General features: G+C 45.6%; 1 protein-coding gene across 1 annotated transcript; it reads left to right on the forward strand.

Moving 5' to 3' along the window:
- The first annotated feature begins 14,046 nt into the window (after nucleotides 1-14,046).
- Nucleotides 14,047-15,474, forward strand: LOC133774501 (ribosome production factor 2 homolog). The gene has a single exon (XM_062212239.1). The coding sequence runs from the start codon at nucleotides 14,095-14,097 to the stop codon at nucleotides 15,013-15,015; it is 921 nt and encodes a 306-aa protein (XP_062068223.1). The 5' UTR covers nucleotides 14,047-14,094; the 3' UTR covers nucleotides 15,016-15,474.
- Nucleotides 15,475-16,749: the final 1,275 nt, after the last annotated feature.

Raw genomic sequence — 16,749 nt, forward strand, 5'->3', positions numbered from 1 at the left:
CCTGCTGGATTTCATGTGAGATCTCAGGCTGTGTTTTGAGTGTTGAACCTCCAAATAAGCATTGTTTGGGGTAACCTTTAAGAAGTCTTACATCTGTAAAGTGTACATGTCCTTGCCCATGTAGATGCAGAATTCTGGCTACTAGAAAGGAAACACCAGAACAGAACACACGGGCTCCAGCAGCAGCCCCAGTCCTCCAGACCGGCGCGGTGGTTAAGACATTCACATCCCATCTCAGAGCGCTCTGGTTCAAGTCCTGCCCCTGCTTCCAATTCCAGCTTCCTGCTAACGCACCCTCTGGATCAGGCGTGAACATCAGGAAGATCCAGACAGACAGCACAGCAGTGTGATTATGCTGGAGCCACACCAGGCTGCAGCGCGCTCTCAGCATGGGGGACTAAGTGACTTGTTTCCTAGAACTCCACCGCATCTCCTCGCACTGCCATCCTAGCCTGATGCTCTGCTGGGTTTTACATGTGGCTTAGATCAGTGAACAGGACTGACAAACTCTCTGGCTTTGGTGGAACCTAAATCGGGTGCTGACGCAGAGAGACAAAAAGTACAGGAATTGGGGTGTTGGGAGTGTTGATGGACAGAGTATAGGATCAAAGAAGCTGGCCAGGGAAAGCATCATTTGAGCAGAGGCCTCTAAGAAGAGGAGAAGTTGACCACATGGACATCTGTGGGGACAGTAACTGTATCAGCAAAAACAGCCAGTGCAAAGGTCCTAAGGCATGAATAGGCCTGGCGTGAGGAAGGCAGCGTGGCTGGAGTGGGGGTAAGGAGAGCAGCAGCTGAGCTCAGAGAGGAGATGAGGCCGGGTCACGCTGAGTCTTGTTAACATTCGCTGAGTTCTGGGGCTTGTTAGGTTGCACCTTATATTTACTGTAGCGTTTTCATCATCCCCTGGGCTGTACGAGATAACACATTCTCCCCATTGTGTTGATGAGAGAACACATTCAGACAGATTAGAGAGATTGCTTAAAGATGTCTAGCTAGGAAGTGGAATATTTAAGACTGAAAATGAATCTGTAATCCCAGTCTAGACTTCTACCTTTGTGCTTTTCTATGTTTGTTCGGTGCTAAGGGAGAACCGAGGGAGGGCTTTGAGTCCGCTCCCAGGGCACTGCTTTGAAAGGAGAGCGAGGCTGAGGGGTCGCAGGTCCCTGAGTGTCAAAGCTTGCTGTACTTTCTTGCGGTGAGTGGTGGGCAGAATCTCAGGGGGTAAAAATGCGACTACTAGGGGCAGGCTTTGGCCCACAGGTTAAAATCCTGCTTCAGACACCCACATCCCATATCGCAGTGCCTGGGTTCAAGTCCTGGCTCTGTTCCAGGGTCCAGCTCCCTGTTGATGTGCGCTCTGGGTGGCAGCAGTAGGTGGCCCAAGTCCTTGGGCAACTGCCACCCATGTGGGAGATCCAGATGGAGTTCCCGGCTCCTGGCTTTGACCTGGCCCAGTCCTGTCTGTTTCAGTCATTTGGGGAGTGATTCAGGGAACAAAAGATCTCTGTGCTCTTCAAAATAAGTAAAAAAAATTTTAAAATTAAGCTGTAATTGAGAGTGGGATAAAAAGGGACCAAGGCTTTGAGGCCAAAGAAAATGTGATGTTCTGTGGAATGTGATGAGCACAGACTGCCTCTGTTTTCTGTGACCCAGCTACCTCTCAGGAGGTAGCTGTAAGAAAGGTATCCTGTAAGAGTCCTGGTGCTGAATAGATGTGTTTAAACTGGGCTGTGAAAGGCAAGTTCCCATGTCTAGCAGCCCTTGAATGAAAAAAAAAAATCTCAGCAGCTAGCCTGGCCTGGTGCTGGCACCATGGCACAGCAGGCAGAGCCCCTCTGGGTGACTCTGGCATCCCATATGGGCACCTGGTTCATGTCCCAGCTGCTCCACTTCCAATCCAGCTCCTTGCTAATGTGCCTGGGAAAGCAGCGGAGGATGGCCCAGGTGCTTGGGCTCTTGTACTCATGTGGAAGACCTGGAAGAAGCTCCTGGCTTCAGCCAGGCCCAGCCCTGGCTGTTGTAGCCATTTGGGGAGTGAACCAGTGGATAGATGATCTCTCCCTCTCCTTTCCTCTCTCTGTCATTCTGCCTATCAAATAAAAAAAAAAAAAGAAAAGAAAAAAAGAAAACAATTGGCTATTGGCCTAATAAATGAGGGAAGTGGTTACCATATTGTGGTGTAAAAAGTTAAGTCACTGCCTGCAGTGCAGGAATCTCCTATGGGCGGGCATCTGTTTGAGTCCTGGCTGCTCCACTTCGGATCCAGCTTCTAGTTAATGTGCCTGGGAAAGCAACAGAGGATGGCCTAGGTCCTTGGGCCCTTGCACCCACTTGGGAGACCTGAATGAAGCTCCTGGCTTCAACCTGGTTGTTGTGGCCATTTGGGGAGTGAACCAGCAGTGGAAAATCTCTGTTCTCCCTCGTTCTCTCTAACTCTACCTTTCAGATAAATAAAATAAATCTCTAAAAAAATGAGGGAAGTTAATGCCTTTGTTCTTTTGTTAAAATATTTTTTCTGGGGCTGGTGCTGTGGCACAGCATGTTAAAGCCCTGGCCTGAAACACCAGCATCCCATATGAGCACCAGTTCAAGTCCTGGCTACTCTTCTTCCAATCCAGCTCTACTCTGGCCTGGGAAAGCAGTGGAAGATGGCCCAAGTCCTTGGGCCCCTGCACCCACATGGGAGGCCTGGAAGAATCTCCTGGCTCCTGGCTTCGGATTGGCGCAGCTCTGCCAATTGCAGCCATCTGGGAAGTGAACCATTGGATGGAAGACCTCTCTGTCTCTACCTCTCTCTGTAACTCTGTCTTTCAAATAAATAAAGTAAATCTTTAAAAATAATTTTTCTTATTTATTCAAAAGACAGCGCCTACCCACTGGTTCACTCTCCAAATGCCTGCAGCAGCCATGGCTGAGCTGGGGCTGGAGCCAGAAGCCAGGAACTCAATCCAGGTCTCCCATATGGGTGGCAAAGACCCAGCTGCTTGAGCCAGCACCTGCTGCCTCTCAGAGTCTACCTTAGCAGGAAGCTGGAATCAGGAACCAGAGCTAGCAATTGAATTAGGCACTCAGATGTGGGTTGTGGGCATCTCGAACACTAGGCCAAACGTCTACCCCTGGTGCTTTTGTTTGATAATCTGCTGGGAAGTATGGGTTATCTGTCCACCTTCCATTGCTGGAGCAAGCATATATTTCATATGAAGAGGCAGATCTAAGACAAACCACTAAAGGAACCTCTTAACTTCAATAAGAGTTCTTTAAGTAGTTCATGGGAAATGTGTTTTATGGAAAAACTAGGCATGGATTTCAAAAATTGCATCATTTAATTCCATTTTCCATTAACTTTTTGAAATAGCCTGGTCACTGGGACGTAAGTGGCCCTGAATATTGTAGTTGTCTGGCTCTGCTCTTCTACCACCAGTATTTAATGAGTACCTAAAACACACAAGGCCCTGCTTACATAGAGCAAGGGGTGGGGAGGCTGAAAACAATATCAGACAGCAGTAAGGGAGGTGCAACAATGAAAATGTGTCATGGTCTAGAGTATGAATAGGTAGCTATTTAAAAATTTTTTTAATTTATATTTTATTTAAGAGGTAGAGAAATCCCATCCATGAGTTCACTCCCTTAATGCCCACAGTGGGTGGAACTGGGCCAGGCTGAAGCTGGGAGACAAGAACTCAGTCTGATTCTCCCGCATGGTTGGCCCACCTGCTGCTTTCCAGGGTGCAGATTGGCAGGAAGGTGGAATTGAGAGCAGAGCTAGGGCTTGAGCCCAGGCACTCCAGTATGGGATGTGTGCGTCCCAGCTGCTGTCTTAACTGCTAGGCCAAACGCCTGCCCCAGGGAGCTACAACAATTGCATGATCATGGATGCCTATCTGAAGAATGTTATCCTGTGTTGCTGGCATTCACCAGTCACCATCAGTCTTTTTCTTCTAATGTGGTGCAAACCCATTCCCTGAGTGACATTTCTCAAAATGTTGGCTGAAATTGATATATCATTGTTAGGGAGCAACATTTTCCCATCGAGGGAGGGGGACCCAACTCTGCTTAGATGGTGATAGTTAAATTCTCCTGAGAGTTATCTCAGAATGATCTGCGAAGGCGAGGAGTGTGGAAATTAACAATGGACATTGCCCAGCCCAATGCAAGACAGAGCGATTGCTCCTCTACGTTGCTGTGTTGTTGATGACATGACTTTACATGATGAACAGCCTGGGTGGCCGGTGCAGCATCCCATATTAACATCACTTTGGGTTCCTCTGGTGTGGATAGGGCAGATCCATCCTGTCTTGTCTTTCTCTCTCAAATAAGAGACAAAAAAAAAAAAAGAGAGAGAGAGAGAGCCACAATTAGTGTCTTCAGACCAGGGTACAATAACGCCATGTCCCAGGTGTAAAGCGACACTGGTCCTATTGAAAAGCCAACAAAGGGAAAGGCTGCAGGGCCCAGTGTGCACTATGCCGACTTGGATGGCAAATCACAGAGTTCAGATGAAAGCTGCGCAGCTGTTGAGGGCCGCTGAGTCCTGCGCTGCTGAGTTTCTAAGAGAGGGCTCCGAGGCCTGTAGCTAGCAGCAGCGTTCAGCATGTAGCAGGTTAGGCTGCCCTGTTGGGAGGCAGGATCCAGCCTGCGTGTTCCATTCTCCCAGTTTGCATGGAGGAGGTGAGTTTTCTCCTCACATGGCAAGTGTGCGTATTAAAGTCAGATCTGCCAGGAGCAGAGTTTCCCAGTCTCTTAGCAGAGACAGAGATCCTCTGTTTCCCATCCCTGTATCTTAACCTGCATTTCTGATGTTTTCCTATCTGCTGGTTCTGAATCGGCTTGCAGGAAGCAGGTGTGCACCATTCATGGAGCACCTATTATGTCTCTATTGTGACATCATTTTTTTAAACTCAAAGGCCAACAGGGAATTGTATGCACATGACAACTTTAGCATAAAACTGTGAAAATTATTTTTAACTAAGTAGTATATGAAGAAATTGTTCTTGGCTTCTTTTGGTGGTGAATGATCACTCGAAAATATCTGAGCATTCCAGGAGAAGCTGTGTAGCAAACCATGCACCCATCCCTTGTCCCGGTATGCCAGTCACTCACCGTACCCAGATTTCAGTTAATCAGCCAGGGTTCACTCATTGTCTATTCTGAGCCTGGCCTACTTACTTTTTTGTTAATGATATTTATAGTATATTCCTGATTCCAAAAGTCATACCTGTTTATTACAGTAAAATGAGAAAAAATATACAGTGCATAGAGGATTAAATATTACAATTTTATAAGAGTACACTTACAATTTAATACATATTCTTTCAGTTGCTTATGTGTATCTAAACATAAACACAATACATACTTATATATTCACTTCATCAAAGCGAAATTTGACTCTTCACATACATAGTTTGATATCTTACTAGTCATTGCCCTAGCAACTAAGCCCTAATTTTTTAAAAAAGATTTATTTATTTACTTGAAAGGTAGGGTTACAGAGAGGCAGAGAGAGAGAGAGAGAGAGAGAGAGGTCTTCCACCTGCTGGTTCACTCCCCAAATGGCCACAATGACCGGAGCTGTGCCAATCCGAAGCCAGGAGCTTCTCCTGGGTCTCCCATGTGGGTGCAGGGGCCCAAGGACTTGGGCCATAAACAGAGAGCTGGATTGGAACTGGAGCAGCCAAGATATGACCTGGCACCCATATGGGATGCTGGCCCTGCAGGCAACTGCTTTACATACTACGCCATAGCACTGACCTCTAAGCCCTAATTTTTAAAAAAAATATTTATTTATTTGAAAGAGTTACAGATAGGGAGAAGGAGAGACAGAAATCTTCTATCCACTGGTTCTTTCCCCAAACGGACAAAATGGCTACAGCTGGGCCAGTCTGAAGCCAGGAGTAAGGAGCCTCTTTCAGGTCTCCCATATGAGTGCAGGGGCTCAAGTACTTGGGCCATCCTCCATTGCCTTCCCAGGCATATTAGCAGATACATGGATCAGAGTGGAGCAGCTGGGACTCAAACTGACACCCACATAGGATGCCAGCACTACAGGTGGTGGCCTTACGCAGTGCCAGTCCTTGTAAACCCTAATTTTTATGTGATTTTTAAAAGATTTATTTATTTCTCTGAGAGGCAGAGTTAGAAGAGAGAGAGATCTGCCAACCACTGGCTCACTCCTCAAAGTGCTGCAATGGTTGGAGCCAAAGTGCACCCCAAGGTACATTAGCAGGGAGCTGGATCAAAGGTGGAGTAGCTAGAACTGGAACCAGGCACTTTAATGTGGGATGCAGGTGTCCCAAGCCATGGCTTAACCTGTTTGTACCACAACACCTGCACCATAAACCCTAATGTTAATGGCTCAACACAACCAAAGTTAGTTTCTTGCTTTCAGCACACTTCTTTGCAGGTCAGGCAGCTCTGCTGGTCATTTTCCTCCAACAGTGAGTTAAAGATCATGGTTGCTTCCATTTTGCAAATCACTGTCTTGAGAGTTGTCCGCATCCAGTCCTGAGGCTGGGAGAGAGACCCTGACACACTTGTTCTGGGTTTTTTGTGCCTGAGACTAGAATGTGACGCAGCAGTTTTGCTCATATTCTCACTAGTGAGAAATCCAATGCCATGGTCCCAGCCTGACACAGTGGAGGTAGGAAACGTGGTGTTGTATGCCAAGAAGCTAGGAGCAGCACAGTTAATGCACTGCACTGTCTCTTCCCCATCCCCTTCGTCTGCCTTAACGTTGTATCTTGGCATCTTCCCCAAGGTGTGAAATGGTCTTCAGAATCATGATTTTTTAACAGCTACTGTGTTTCCCATGAAATGTATGTATGTGTAGTTATGTACTTAGGCATTCTAGGAAGATTAGTGTTACAATGGAATGCCTCTTGATTTCCTGAAGTTTGGTGATCAGGATCTGAAGACGTGTAGCTTGTTGGCATGTATTTAGAACCGTTAGGATGCTATAATGTTAAAATTTCTCTCTACTTTAGCACAGATATTTGTGGACCAAAACCACACACAGAAGGGCAAAGCTACAACCTACATCTCTGGACCCCTATCTTTTCTCCAAGTGGAGTGCTTCCCTACGCCTTCCCATTCTGTCCAGCTATCGTTTCTCTTCGTTTATTCACACCCATGTGTCGCCACCTTTTCCTCTTGAAACTACCCGATCTTAGGTTTGCACTGCTCAGTTTTTCTCCTTTTGTTCCCTCTCCAATCCCTGTTCAACCCTTCCCCTGGCAGGGGAGCTAGGCTTGCCTGCTGGGGACACCACTCCCCTTCGGCCTGGTCCACGGGAACTTTGGAGGTGTGGAAGTAATGTTGGAGTTGCAGGGGAGGGAGAGACTGCACAACCAGGCTGGATAGGACTTGCTTATTAAGAGCTTTCAGCACACCGTGATTTGAAGCACACTGATAATTCCACTGTGGGGCAGGTGCTTAGCATAGCAGTTAAGGCACCATGTGGGATGTCCAGATCCTTTGTCAGATGCCTGGGTCCCGACCCTGTTCCTGAGTCCAGCTTCCTGCTGATGTTCACTCTGGGTGGCAGTGGGTGATGGCTCAAGTAGGTGGGTCCCTGCCACCCCATGGGAGACCTGGATTGAGTTCCCAGCTCCTGCTGCTGTAGGCATTTGGGGGAGGAAAGCAGTGGGTGGAACAACTCTTTCAAATAAATAAATAATTTTAAAAGTTCACTTTACAATTAAATGTAAACTTAAAATCAGTATGTTTCCATCAGTCTCCAAATTTTGTCTTCTACATAGACATTCAGTGGGTAACAGAAACAAACCTGGGGACCAGTGTCATGTTACAGCAGTTTAAGCCACTGCCTGTGACGCCGGCACCATACCAGAGTGCTGGTTCCACTGCCAGTGGCTCTGCTTCCAATCCAGCTCCCTGCTAATGTGCCTGGGAAAGCAGCGGAAGATGGCCATTGCCACCCATGTAGGAGAGCAGCATGGAGTTCCAGGCTACTGGCTTCTTGGCCCCAGCTGTTGTAGGCCATTTGGGAATGATTCGGCAGATGTTTCTCCCTCCCTCTCTCTCATTCGCCTTTCAAATAAATAAGAGAAAAAGAATCCTTCTGTTGCCTTTTAGAAAGGCATAGTTTGGGCCAGCGCCATGGCTTAACAGGCTAATCCTCCACCTTGCAGCGCCGGCACACCGGGTTCTAGTCCTGGTTGGGGCGCCGGATTCTATCCCTGTTGCCCCTCTTCCAGGCCAGCTCTCTGCTGTGGCCTGGGAAGGCAGTGGAGGATGGCCCAAGTCCTTGGGCACTGCATCTGCATGGGAGACCAGGAGAAGCACCTGCCTCCTGACTTCGGATCAGCCAGATGCGCTGGCCGCAGCGGCCATTGGAGGGTGAACCAACGGCAAAAAGGAAGACCTTTCTCTCTGTCTCTCTCACTATCCACTCTGCCTGTCAAAAAAAAAAAAAAAAAAAAAAAAAAAAAAAAAAAAAGGCATAGTTTGTTGTAGATGTCCTTATCTGAAAATGACTGGGTTGAATCCTAAATCGGTACAGCTTTGGGGTGTATTAAAATATGTTAATAAAGGGAAAACCTTGTGACTTGTGCTGCACAGTCAACGTTGGTTGTGTTTTGGCCCTCCCCTTCCTAGAGAATCCAGGCACGACCATTTGGCCACAGCTGCCCCTCTCGCCTGACCCTCTTTCATTTAGTAGAGGCTGGGGTGAAATCTGTTACAAGTCCGCCCTGTGGATCTGTGGATTCTGTATCTGTGGATTCAATCAATGGCAGATGGAGAATATTCTGAAAAAGTGCATCTGTAGAGAGTGTGTACAGATGTTTTCCATGTCATTATTTCCTAAACAATACAGCAGTTATTTACATAGCATTTATCTGGTATTAGGAATCACATTTGTAAATAACCTGAGATGATTTTTAATGTTTACTTTTATTTATATTCATCTACTTGAAAGGCAGAGAGGGTGAAGAGAGTGAGCACCCCCTTCCATCTGCTGATTTGCTCCCCAAATGCCTGCAACAGACAGGGCTGGCCCAGGCTGAAACCAGGATCCTGGAACTCTGTCTGCGCCGCCCACGTCGGTGGCAGGGGCCCAAGCATTTGAGCCATCATCTGCTGCCTCCCAGGTTACATTAGCAGAAATGCTGGATAGGAAGTGGAAGAGCCAGGACTTGAACCAGCATTCTGATATGGGATGCAGGCAAACCAAGCAGTGGCTTAACCTGCTGTGTCACAACACCCACCCCTAGAGATGTTTTAAAGCATGGGAGGATGTAGGTTATATGCAATTTCCATGCCATTTTGTAGAAGGGACTTGAGCATCCGCATATTTTGTAAAGGGTCCTCTAGCCAATCACCCCGAGATACTGGTGGGTGACTGTGTATTTATTAGGAAATTGAGGGAAACACAAATCCAAAGAACTGACATTTGATTTACAGAGCACTCATTCCTCGTTCCACAAGTTCTGGTCCAGAGCTGTGCTGCTAACTGGTTGTGCCACTGTTTCCTGGTTTGGTAGTTCAGACGCCTGGCTGGAGAGAATTTGAGTCTGATAATCTTGTTTGTGCACATTTACCTTGTTGGAGTATACAATTCTGTGTTTCTAGCATTGAATTGCGCAGTTATCACTTCAATCTCATTTCACAACATTTTTGTCATCCCCCAAAAAACCCTGTTCCCATGAGTAGTTACTCCCCATTTCCCTGTCCCTTTGGCCCCCTGCAACCACTAATCTATTTGTTTCTATGGATTTGCCTGTTACAGGCATTTGAAGTCTAAGAAGTCATGCAATGTGTGGCCTTTTGTGGGCTTCTTTGGCTTATGTTTTCAAGCTTCTTCCATATTGTAGCATATTAACAGTCTTTGATCCCTTTTTAAATGATCTAGTAGCCTATTTTATTGATACAATATATTGATTTCATTATACTGCATTGGTCCTATTGATATTAAGTATAGACACTTTTTTTTTTTTTTTAAGATTTATTGGGGCCAGCGCTGTGGCATAGCGGGTAAAGCCACTGCCTCCAGTGCCGGAATCCCATATGGGCACTGGTTTGAGTCCCAGCTGCTCCATTTCCGATCCAGCTCTCTGCTATGGCCTGGAAAAGCAGTGGAAGATGACCCAAGTCCTTGGGCCCCTGCACCTGCTTGGGAGACCCAGAAGAAGCTCCTGGCTTCTGGTTTTGGATTGGCACAGCTCCGGCCATTGCAGCCAGTTAGGGTGTGAACCAGCAGATGGAAGACCTCTTTCTCTCTCTGTGTAACTCTGACTTTCAAATAAATAAAAAAAAAATCTTTTAGAAAATATTTATTTATGGCCGGCGCCGTGGCTTAACAGGCTAATCATCCACCTTGTGGCGCCGGCAGACGGATTCTAGTCCCGATTGGGGCGCCGGATTCTATCTCAGTTGCCCCTCTTCCAGGCCAGCTCTCTGCTATGGACCGGGAGTGCAGTGGAGGATGGCCTAAGTGCTTGCGCCCTGAACCCCATGGGAGACCAGGAGAAGCACCTGGCTCCTGCCTTGGGATCAGCGTGGTGCGCCGGCTGCGGCGGCCATTGGAGGGTGAACCAACGGCAAAAGGAAGACCTTTCTCTCTGTCTCTCTCTCACTGTCCACTCTGCCTTTCAAAAAAAAGAAAATATTTATTTAAAGGCAGAGTAACAGAAAGAGATAGAGACAGTGAGTGAGAGAGAGAGAGAAAGATCTTCCATCTGCTGGTTCACTCCCCAAATGGCCATAATGACAGGGGCTGGGCAAGGCCGAAGCCAGGAGCCAGCAGCTTCTTCCGGGTCTCCCATGTGGGTGCAGGGATTCAAACACTTTGGGCCACCCTCCACTGCTTCCCCAGGTACAGTAGCAGGGAGCTGGATTGGAAGTGGAGCAGCTGGGACTTGAACCGGCTCCCGTATGGGATGCCAGTGCTGCAGGCCAGAGCATTAACCTGCTGTGCCTCAGGGCCAGCCCCCATATTGATGCTCTTTAAATCCATTTACTCAGTTGTTAGATATTTTAACTTTTTTTATTCTGTCCTTGACAACCACTGTTTTACTTTCTATGAGTTTACCTATTTAAGAGACCTTGTATGAAAGGAATCATCCTTTGTGTAACTGGCTTATTTCATTTAGCTTAATATCTTCAAGGTTCATCCATATTGTAGCATGTGAAAGGATTTCATCTCATTTTTTAAAGGTTTACTTATTCGTTTATTTGAAAAGCACAACAGCAGAAAGAGGGAGAGCAAGAAGTGAGTTCTTGCCTGGTGGTTCACTACCCAGATGGCTGTAACAGCCAGGTATGGACCAGGCCAAAGCCAGCAGCCAGAAATCCCATCAGGATCTCCTGCAGTCCTAGAGCAGCTGGGAGTTGAACCTGTGCACCAGTATGGGAGGCCAGCATCACAGGTGGCAGCTTAGCCTGCTACATCACAACATTGGCCCATACGATACTGTTTTGATTATCATAGCTTTTAATATGTTTGAAATCAGGAAGTGTGAGCCCATCAGCTTTACCTGTAACAGGATTATTTTGGCAAGTTAAGTTTCTTTGTGGTTTCATATAAATCTTAGAAATTGCTTTTTATATTTCTGTAAAAACTGCCATTTGGATGTTGGTAGGGATTGCATTGGGTCTATAAACTGTTGGGGCTAGTATGAACAATATAAATATTCTGATCCATGAACACAGATGTCTTTCCATTTATTTGTCTCCTTTAATTTCTTTTAGCAGTGTTTGTAGTTTTCAGTGTATACGTGTTTCTCCTCCTTGGTTAAATTTATTCCCAAGTATTTTAATTTTGATGCTGTCATTACCTATTTTCTCAATTTCATTTTTGGATTCTTCATTGTTAGTGTATAAAAGTGGAATTGATTTTTCTATTTTGATTTTGTATTCTGAGACTTTCTTGAATTTAACAGTTCACAATGAGTAAAGTGACAGCAGCAAATTTCAGCAAATAATACAGTATTATTAACTGTAGTTCCCATGTGTTAGATCCTGAGAACTTACCTAATAACTAAAAGCTTATATTCTATGACCCAAACCTCCTGATTTCATCCACCCTCGAGAATCTACTCTTTTATTCCCTGCTTCTATGAGTTTGCCTTTTTAATTTAATTAATTTTATTTTGAGATTTAAAAGTATTTATTAGAAACAAGGACTTCCAGCCAGAGCGGCATGGAGGGGGGAATTTGTTTTTTCTTTCTTTTTTCTTTTGAGCTCTTTATAGATTATGGATATTTGTTGCACAGTTTGCAAATATTTTCTTTTTTTTTTAAGATTTATTTTATTTATTTGAAAGACAGAATTACAGAGAGAGGTAGAGACAGAGAGAGAGAGGTCTTCCATCTGGTTCACTCCCCAGATGGCTGCAATGGTCAGAGCTGCGCCAACCTGAAGCCAGAAGCTTCTTCTGGTCTCCCACGTGGGTGCAGGGGCCCAAGGACTTGGGCCATCTTCTACTCTTTCCCAGGCCATAGCAGAGAGCTGGATCGGAAGAGGAGCAGCCGGGACTCGAACTGGTGCCCTGGGAATTTATTTTTTTATTTTTATTTTTTTTCTTGACAGGCAGAGTGGATAGTGACAGAGAGAGAGAGACAGAGAGAAAGGTCTTCCTTTTTGCCGTTGGTTCACCCTCCAATGGCCGCTGCGGCCGGCGCATCGTGCTGATCCGAAGCCAGGAGCCAGGTACTTCTCCTGGTCTCCCATGAGGGTGCAGGGCCCAAGCACTTGAGCCATCCTCCACTGCCTTCCCGGGCCATAGCAGAGAGCTGGCCTGGAAGAGGGGCAATCGGGATGGAATCCGGCACCCCAAGCAGGACTAGAACCTGGTGTGCCGGCACCGCAAGGTGGAGGATTAGCCTGTTAAGCCACGGCACCGGCCGTAATTTATTTTTAAAGTGTTTTTTTCTTCTCTTGTTTAAAAGGCAGAAGCAGGGGCAACTCCCATCCACTGGTTCACTCCCCAAATACCTGCAATGGCCAGGGATAGGCCAGACCAAAGCCAGGAGCTCAGGACTGAGACTCTAATCTAGCTCTCCCATGTGGGTGGCAGGAACCTAATCATCTGAGCTATCACCTGCTGCCTCCCTACGTGCTGCTCAGCAGGAAGCTGCAGCTGGGCATCAAACCCAGGCACTCCACTATAGGATGTGAGCATCCCCAACTGGTGGCTTAGCCACTAGGCCAAATGCCTGTCCTGACTTTGCTTTTTTAGATACCACGTTAAGAATGGCCATTATTGGGGCTAAGCATTGCGGCATGATGGGCTAAGTCACAGCCTGCAGTGCTGGCATCCCATATGGGTGCTGGTTCAAATCCTGGCTGCTCCATTTTCAGTACAGCTCCCTGCTAATGCACCTGAGAAAGCAACAGAAGATGGCCCAAGTCCTTGGGCTCCTCTACCCGTATGGGAGACTGGAAGAAACTGCTGGCCCCTGGCTTTGGCCTGGCCAAAGTGAACCAACCAATAGATCTCTCTCTGTCTCTGTCTCTGTCTCTCTCTCTCTGTATAACTCTGCCTTTCAAATAAATAAATAAAATAAATCTTAAAAAAGAATGGTATTATTGAGTATTAGACAAATGTTTTTCATTTTGATGAAGTCCTACTTATTTTTTTCTCTTGTGCTTTTGGTGTTCTATCTAAAAAATACTTGGAGCTGGCACTGTGGCATGGTAGGATAAACCTCCACCTCTGATGCTGGCATCCCATATGGGCACTGGTTCGAGTCCCAGCTGCTCCACTTCCGATTCAGCTCTCTGCTAATGGCCTAGGAAGGCAGTGGAAGATGGCCCAACTGCTTCAGCCCCTGCACACATGTAGGAGACCAGGACGAAGCTCCTGGCTTTGGATCAGCCCAGCTCCAGCCATTGCAGCCATTTGGGGAGTGAACCAGTGGCTGGAAAAAACCTCTTTCTGTCTCTCCCTCTCTAACTCTGCTTCTCAAATAAATAATCTTAAAAAACAAACAAACAAACAAACAAACAAGTAATCCAAGGTCTTGAAGATATACTCTTGTGTTTTTTTTTTTTTTTCTGAGTATTAGAATTTTAGCCATTAGGTCTCCGGTTACCGCGAGCTGCACGTGTGCTTTCTTGGCTTGGCCGCGGTGGCGATGGACCCTTTGGATCGGATAGTAAAGCCCAAAACAAAAAGGGCCAAGAGATTCCTTGAGAAGAGAGAACCGAAGCTGAGTGAAAATATTAAAAATGCCATGCTGATTAAAGGGGGCAACGCAAATGCAACAGTAACACAAGTGCTTAGAGATGTGTATGCCCTGAAAAAACCATATGGTATACTGTATAAAAAGAAAAATATTACAAGACCATTTGAAGATCAGACATCACTGGAATTCTTTTCAAAGAAGTCAGATTGTTCTTTATTCATGTTTGGCTCCCATAATAAGAAGCGACCTAATAATCTAGTTCTGGGTCGTATGTATGACTACCACGTGCTGGATATGATTGAATTAGGAATTGAGAAGTTTGTCTCTCTAAAAGATATTAAGAATAGTAAATGTCCTGAGGGCACGAAACCCATGTTGATATTTGCTGGTGATGATTTTGATGCAACAGAAGACTATAGAAGACTAAAAAGTCTTCTTATTGATTTCTTCAGAGGCCCCACAGTACCAAATATTCGCCTGGCTGGGTTGGAGTATGTTCTGCACTTCACTGCACTGAACGGGAAGATTTACTTTCGAAGCTATAAGTTGCTCTTGAAGAAATCTGGTTGCAGAACGCCTCGGATTGAATTAGAAGAGATGGGACCCTCACTGGATCTGGTTCTGAGGAGGACGCACTTAGCATCCGATGACCTTTATAAATTATCCATGAAAATGCCCAAAGCTCTCAAGCCAAAGAAGAAGAAAAATATCTCCCATGATACTTTTGGTACAACTTACGGAAGGATTCATATGCAGAAGCAAGACCTAAGCAAACTACAAACCAGGAAGATGAAGGGGTTGAAGAAGCGACCTGCAGAAAGGATAACAGAAAACCAGGAGGAAAAATCAAAGAGAGTTAAAAAAGATTGATGGAATTTAGCCAACAGATATGGCTTTATTTTAGTCTGTTTACTTAAGAGAATTGTCAAGCTTCAGTCAATTCAGAGTTTCTTATAAGATTTTATTGTATATTTTTATAACATAATAACTTACTCTATATTATTGTGGACAGTAATGTACTGGTGTTAAGTTTGAGCCTCCTCCCTCTGATGTTACACCCTGGTATGCTGTTTTCTCTCTATGATATGACATCTGCCTTCCTAAAACTCTTCTCTCTCATTGGGTAAGAGAGGAGGGATCTTCACAACCATTGGTGTTTTTAAAAAAATTCTGGATGGGACATTTTAGATAAACAGAGACAGCCTTGGAAAGCAGAAAGAACCCAAAGGAGCTGTATAAACATTTGAGATAAAAACCTAGCCCCATTTCCCAATATGTATCTATGACCTGATTTTTATTTTTTACTTTTCTGTTATTCTGCCTGAAATCCTACCAAAGATTGATTTGAGATTTTAAGCTTTGTGTCTTAAAATATAAATGTCTGAGAGGGTTGTCCACTACGTGATGTTGGCACCTTACCTTACTGTTGATTGTTTCAGTTGATTCTGCCATTAGGTGGAGTCCCTCTTAGAAAGGAGGTAAAAGGAACAAATGAGTTTTAGGTCACAGGGTGCTTCAGGGAGCTGGTTATTCCTGGGCAGCTGCAGGTTGTGTGAAAGTGCTCACAGGCGGAGTAGAAGTCAGCCAAAGCCTGACAGCTTATTTTGAAAGGTTCTTGAAGCCCAGCTCTGTGCTGAGGAAAACAGGAAGAATCTTGCTGGTTTTGCATACTTGCTTCCCCAGAGTGGAGAATTTAAGTTCCTTGATTCTCTGGCAGATACACTTGTTTCTACAAGTACAAGCCAGTTCTGTTGTAAAAACACAAACATACATAAACTGTAATTTGTTTCATGATATAGGAGCGCTCTTGTTTTTAATTCCATGTCAGAGAGCTCCCCAGTGCTTGTGTGTGCGTACATTTATGTACAGGTGGAGCTGACAACAAGCAAAAGCTAGAGCCTCAGTTTAACTTTGCATTTCTTCCCTTCTTGTGGGAACCCATTCCTTGGCCTTCCCTCTGCCTGTTCCACAAACGAGGGAGCTGAGGTCAGCGCTGGCACAATGGTTTAAGCCACTGCCTGCAATGCCAACATCCTACATGGGTGCTGGTTCTAGTCCCAGCTGCTCTACTTTCCATCCAGCTCCCTGCAAATGCACCTGGGAAAGCAGCAGAAGATGGCCTAAGTGCTTGGGCCCCTGCACCCATGTGGGAGACCCAGAAGAAGCTCCTGGCTTCTACCTAGTCCAGCCTCGGCCATTGTGGCCATCTGGAGTTGAACCAGTGGATGGAAAATCTCTCTCTCTCTCTCTTTCTCTCTCCCTATCTCCCTTCTCCCCATAACTCTTTTAAATAAATCTTTAAAAAAAAAAAAAGAATTTTAGCCATTATATTTAGCTCTATAAGTCGCTGTTTGTATTTAGTATGAGGGAACTAAGGGTCCTTTTCAGTCTCTTGCACGTGGCCATCCAATTTTTCCAGTACTGTTGGCAGAAAAGATGGTTCTTTGCCTTCTAGCACCCTTGCTGAAATTCAGCTGACCATAGATACAGGGCTGTGTTTCTCTCAATCCTATACCCGTCTATCCTGTCAGTACCTGGCTCAGATTATTTTTGAATGGCTTTTTCACTTCCTTATTAGCTGAGTACCCTTAGAAAATTCAGCCT

Source organism: Lepus europaeus, chromosome 15 (assembly GCF_033115175.1).
Source record: "Lepus europaeus isolate LE1 chromosome 15, mLepTim1.pri, whole genome shotgun sequence".
NCBI classification, from domain to species: Eukaryota; Metazoa; Chordata; class Mammalia; order Lagomorpha; family Leporidae; genus Lepus; species Lepus europaeus.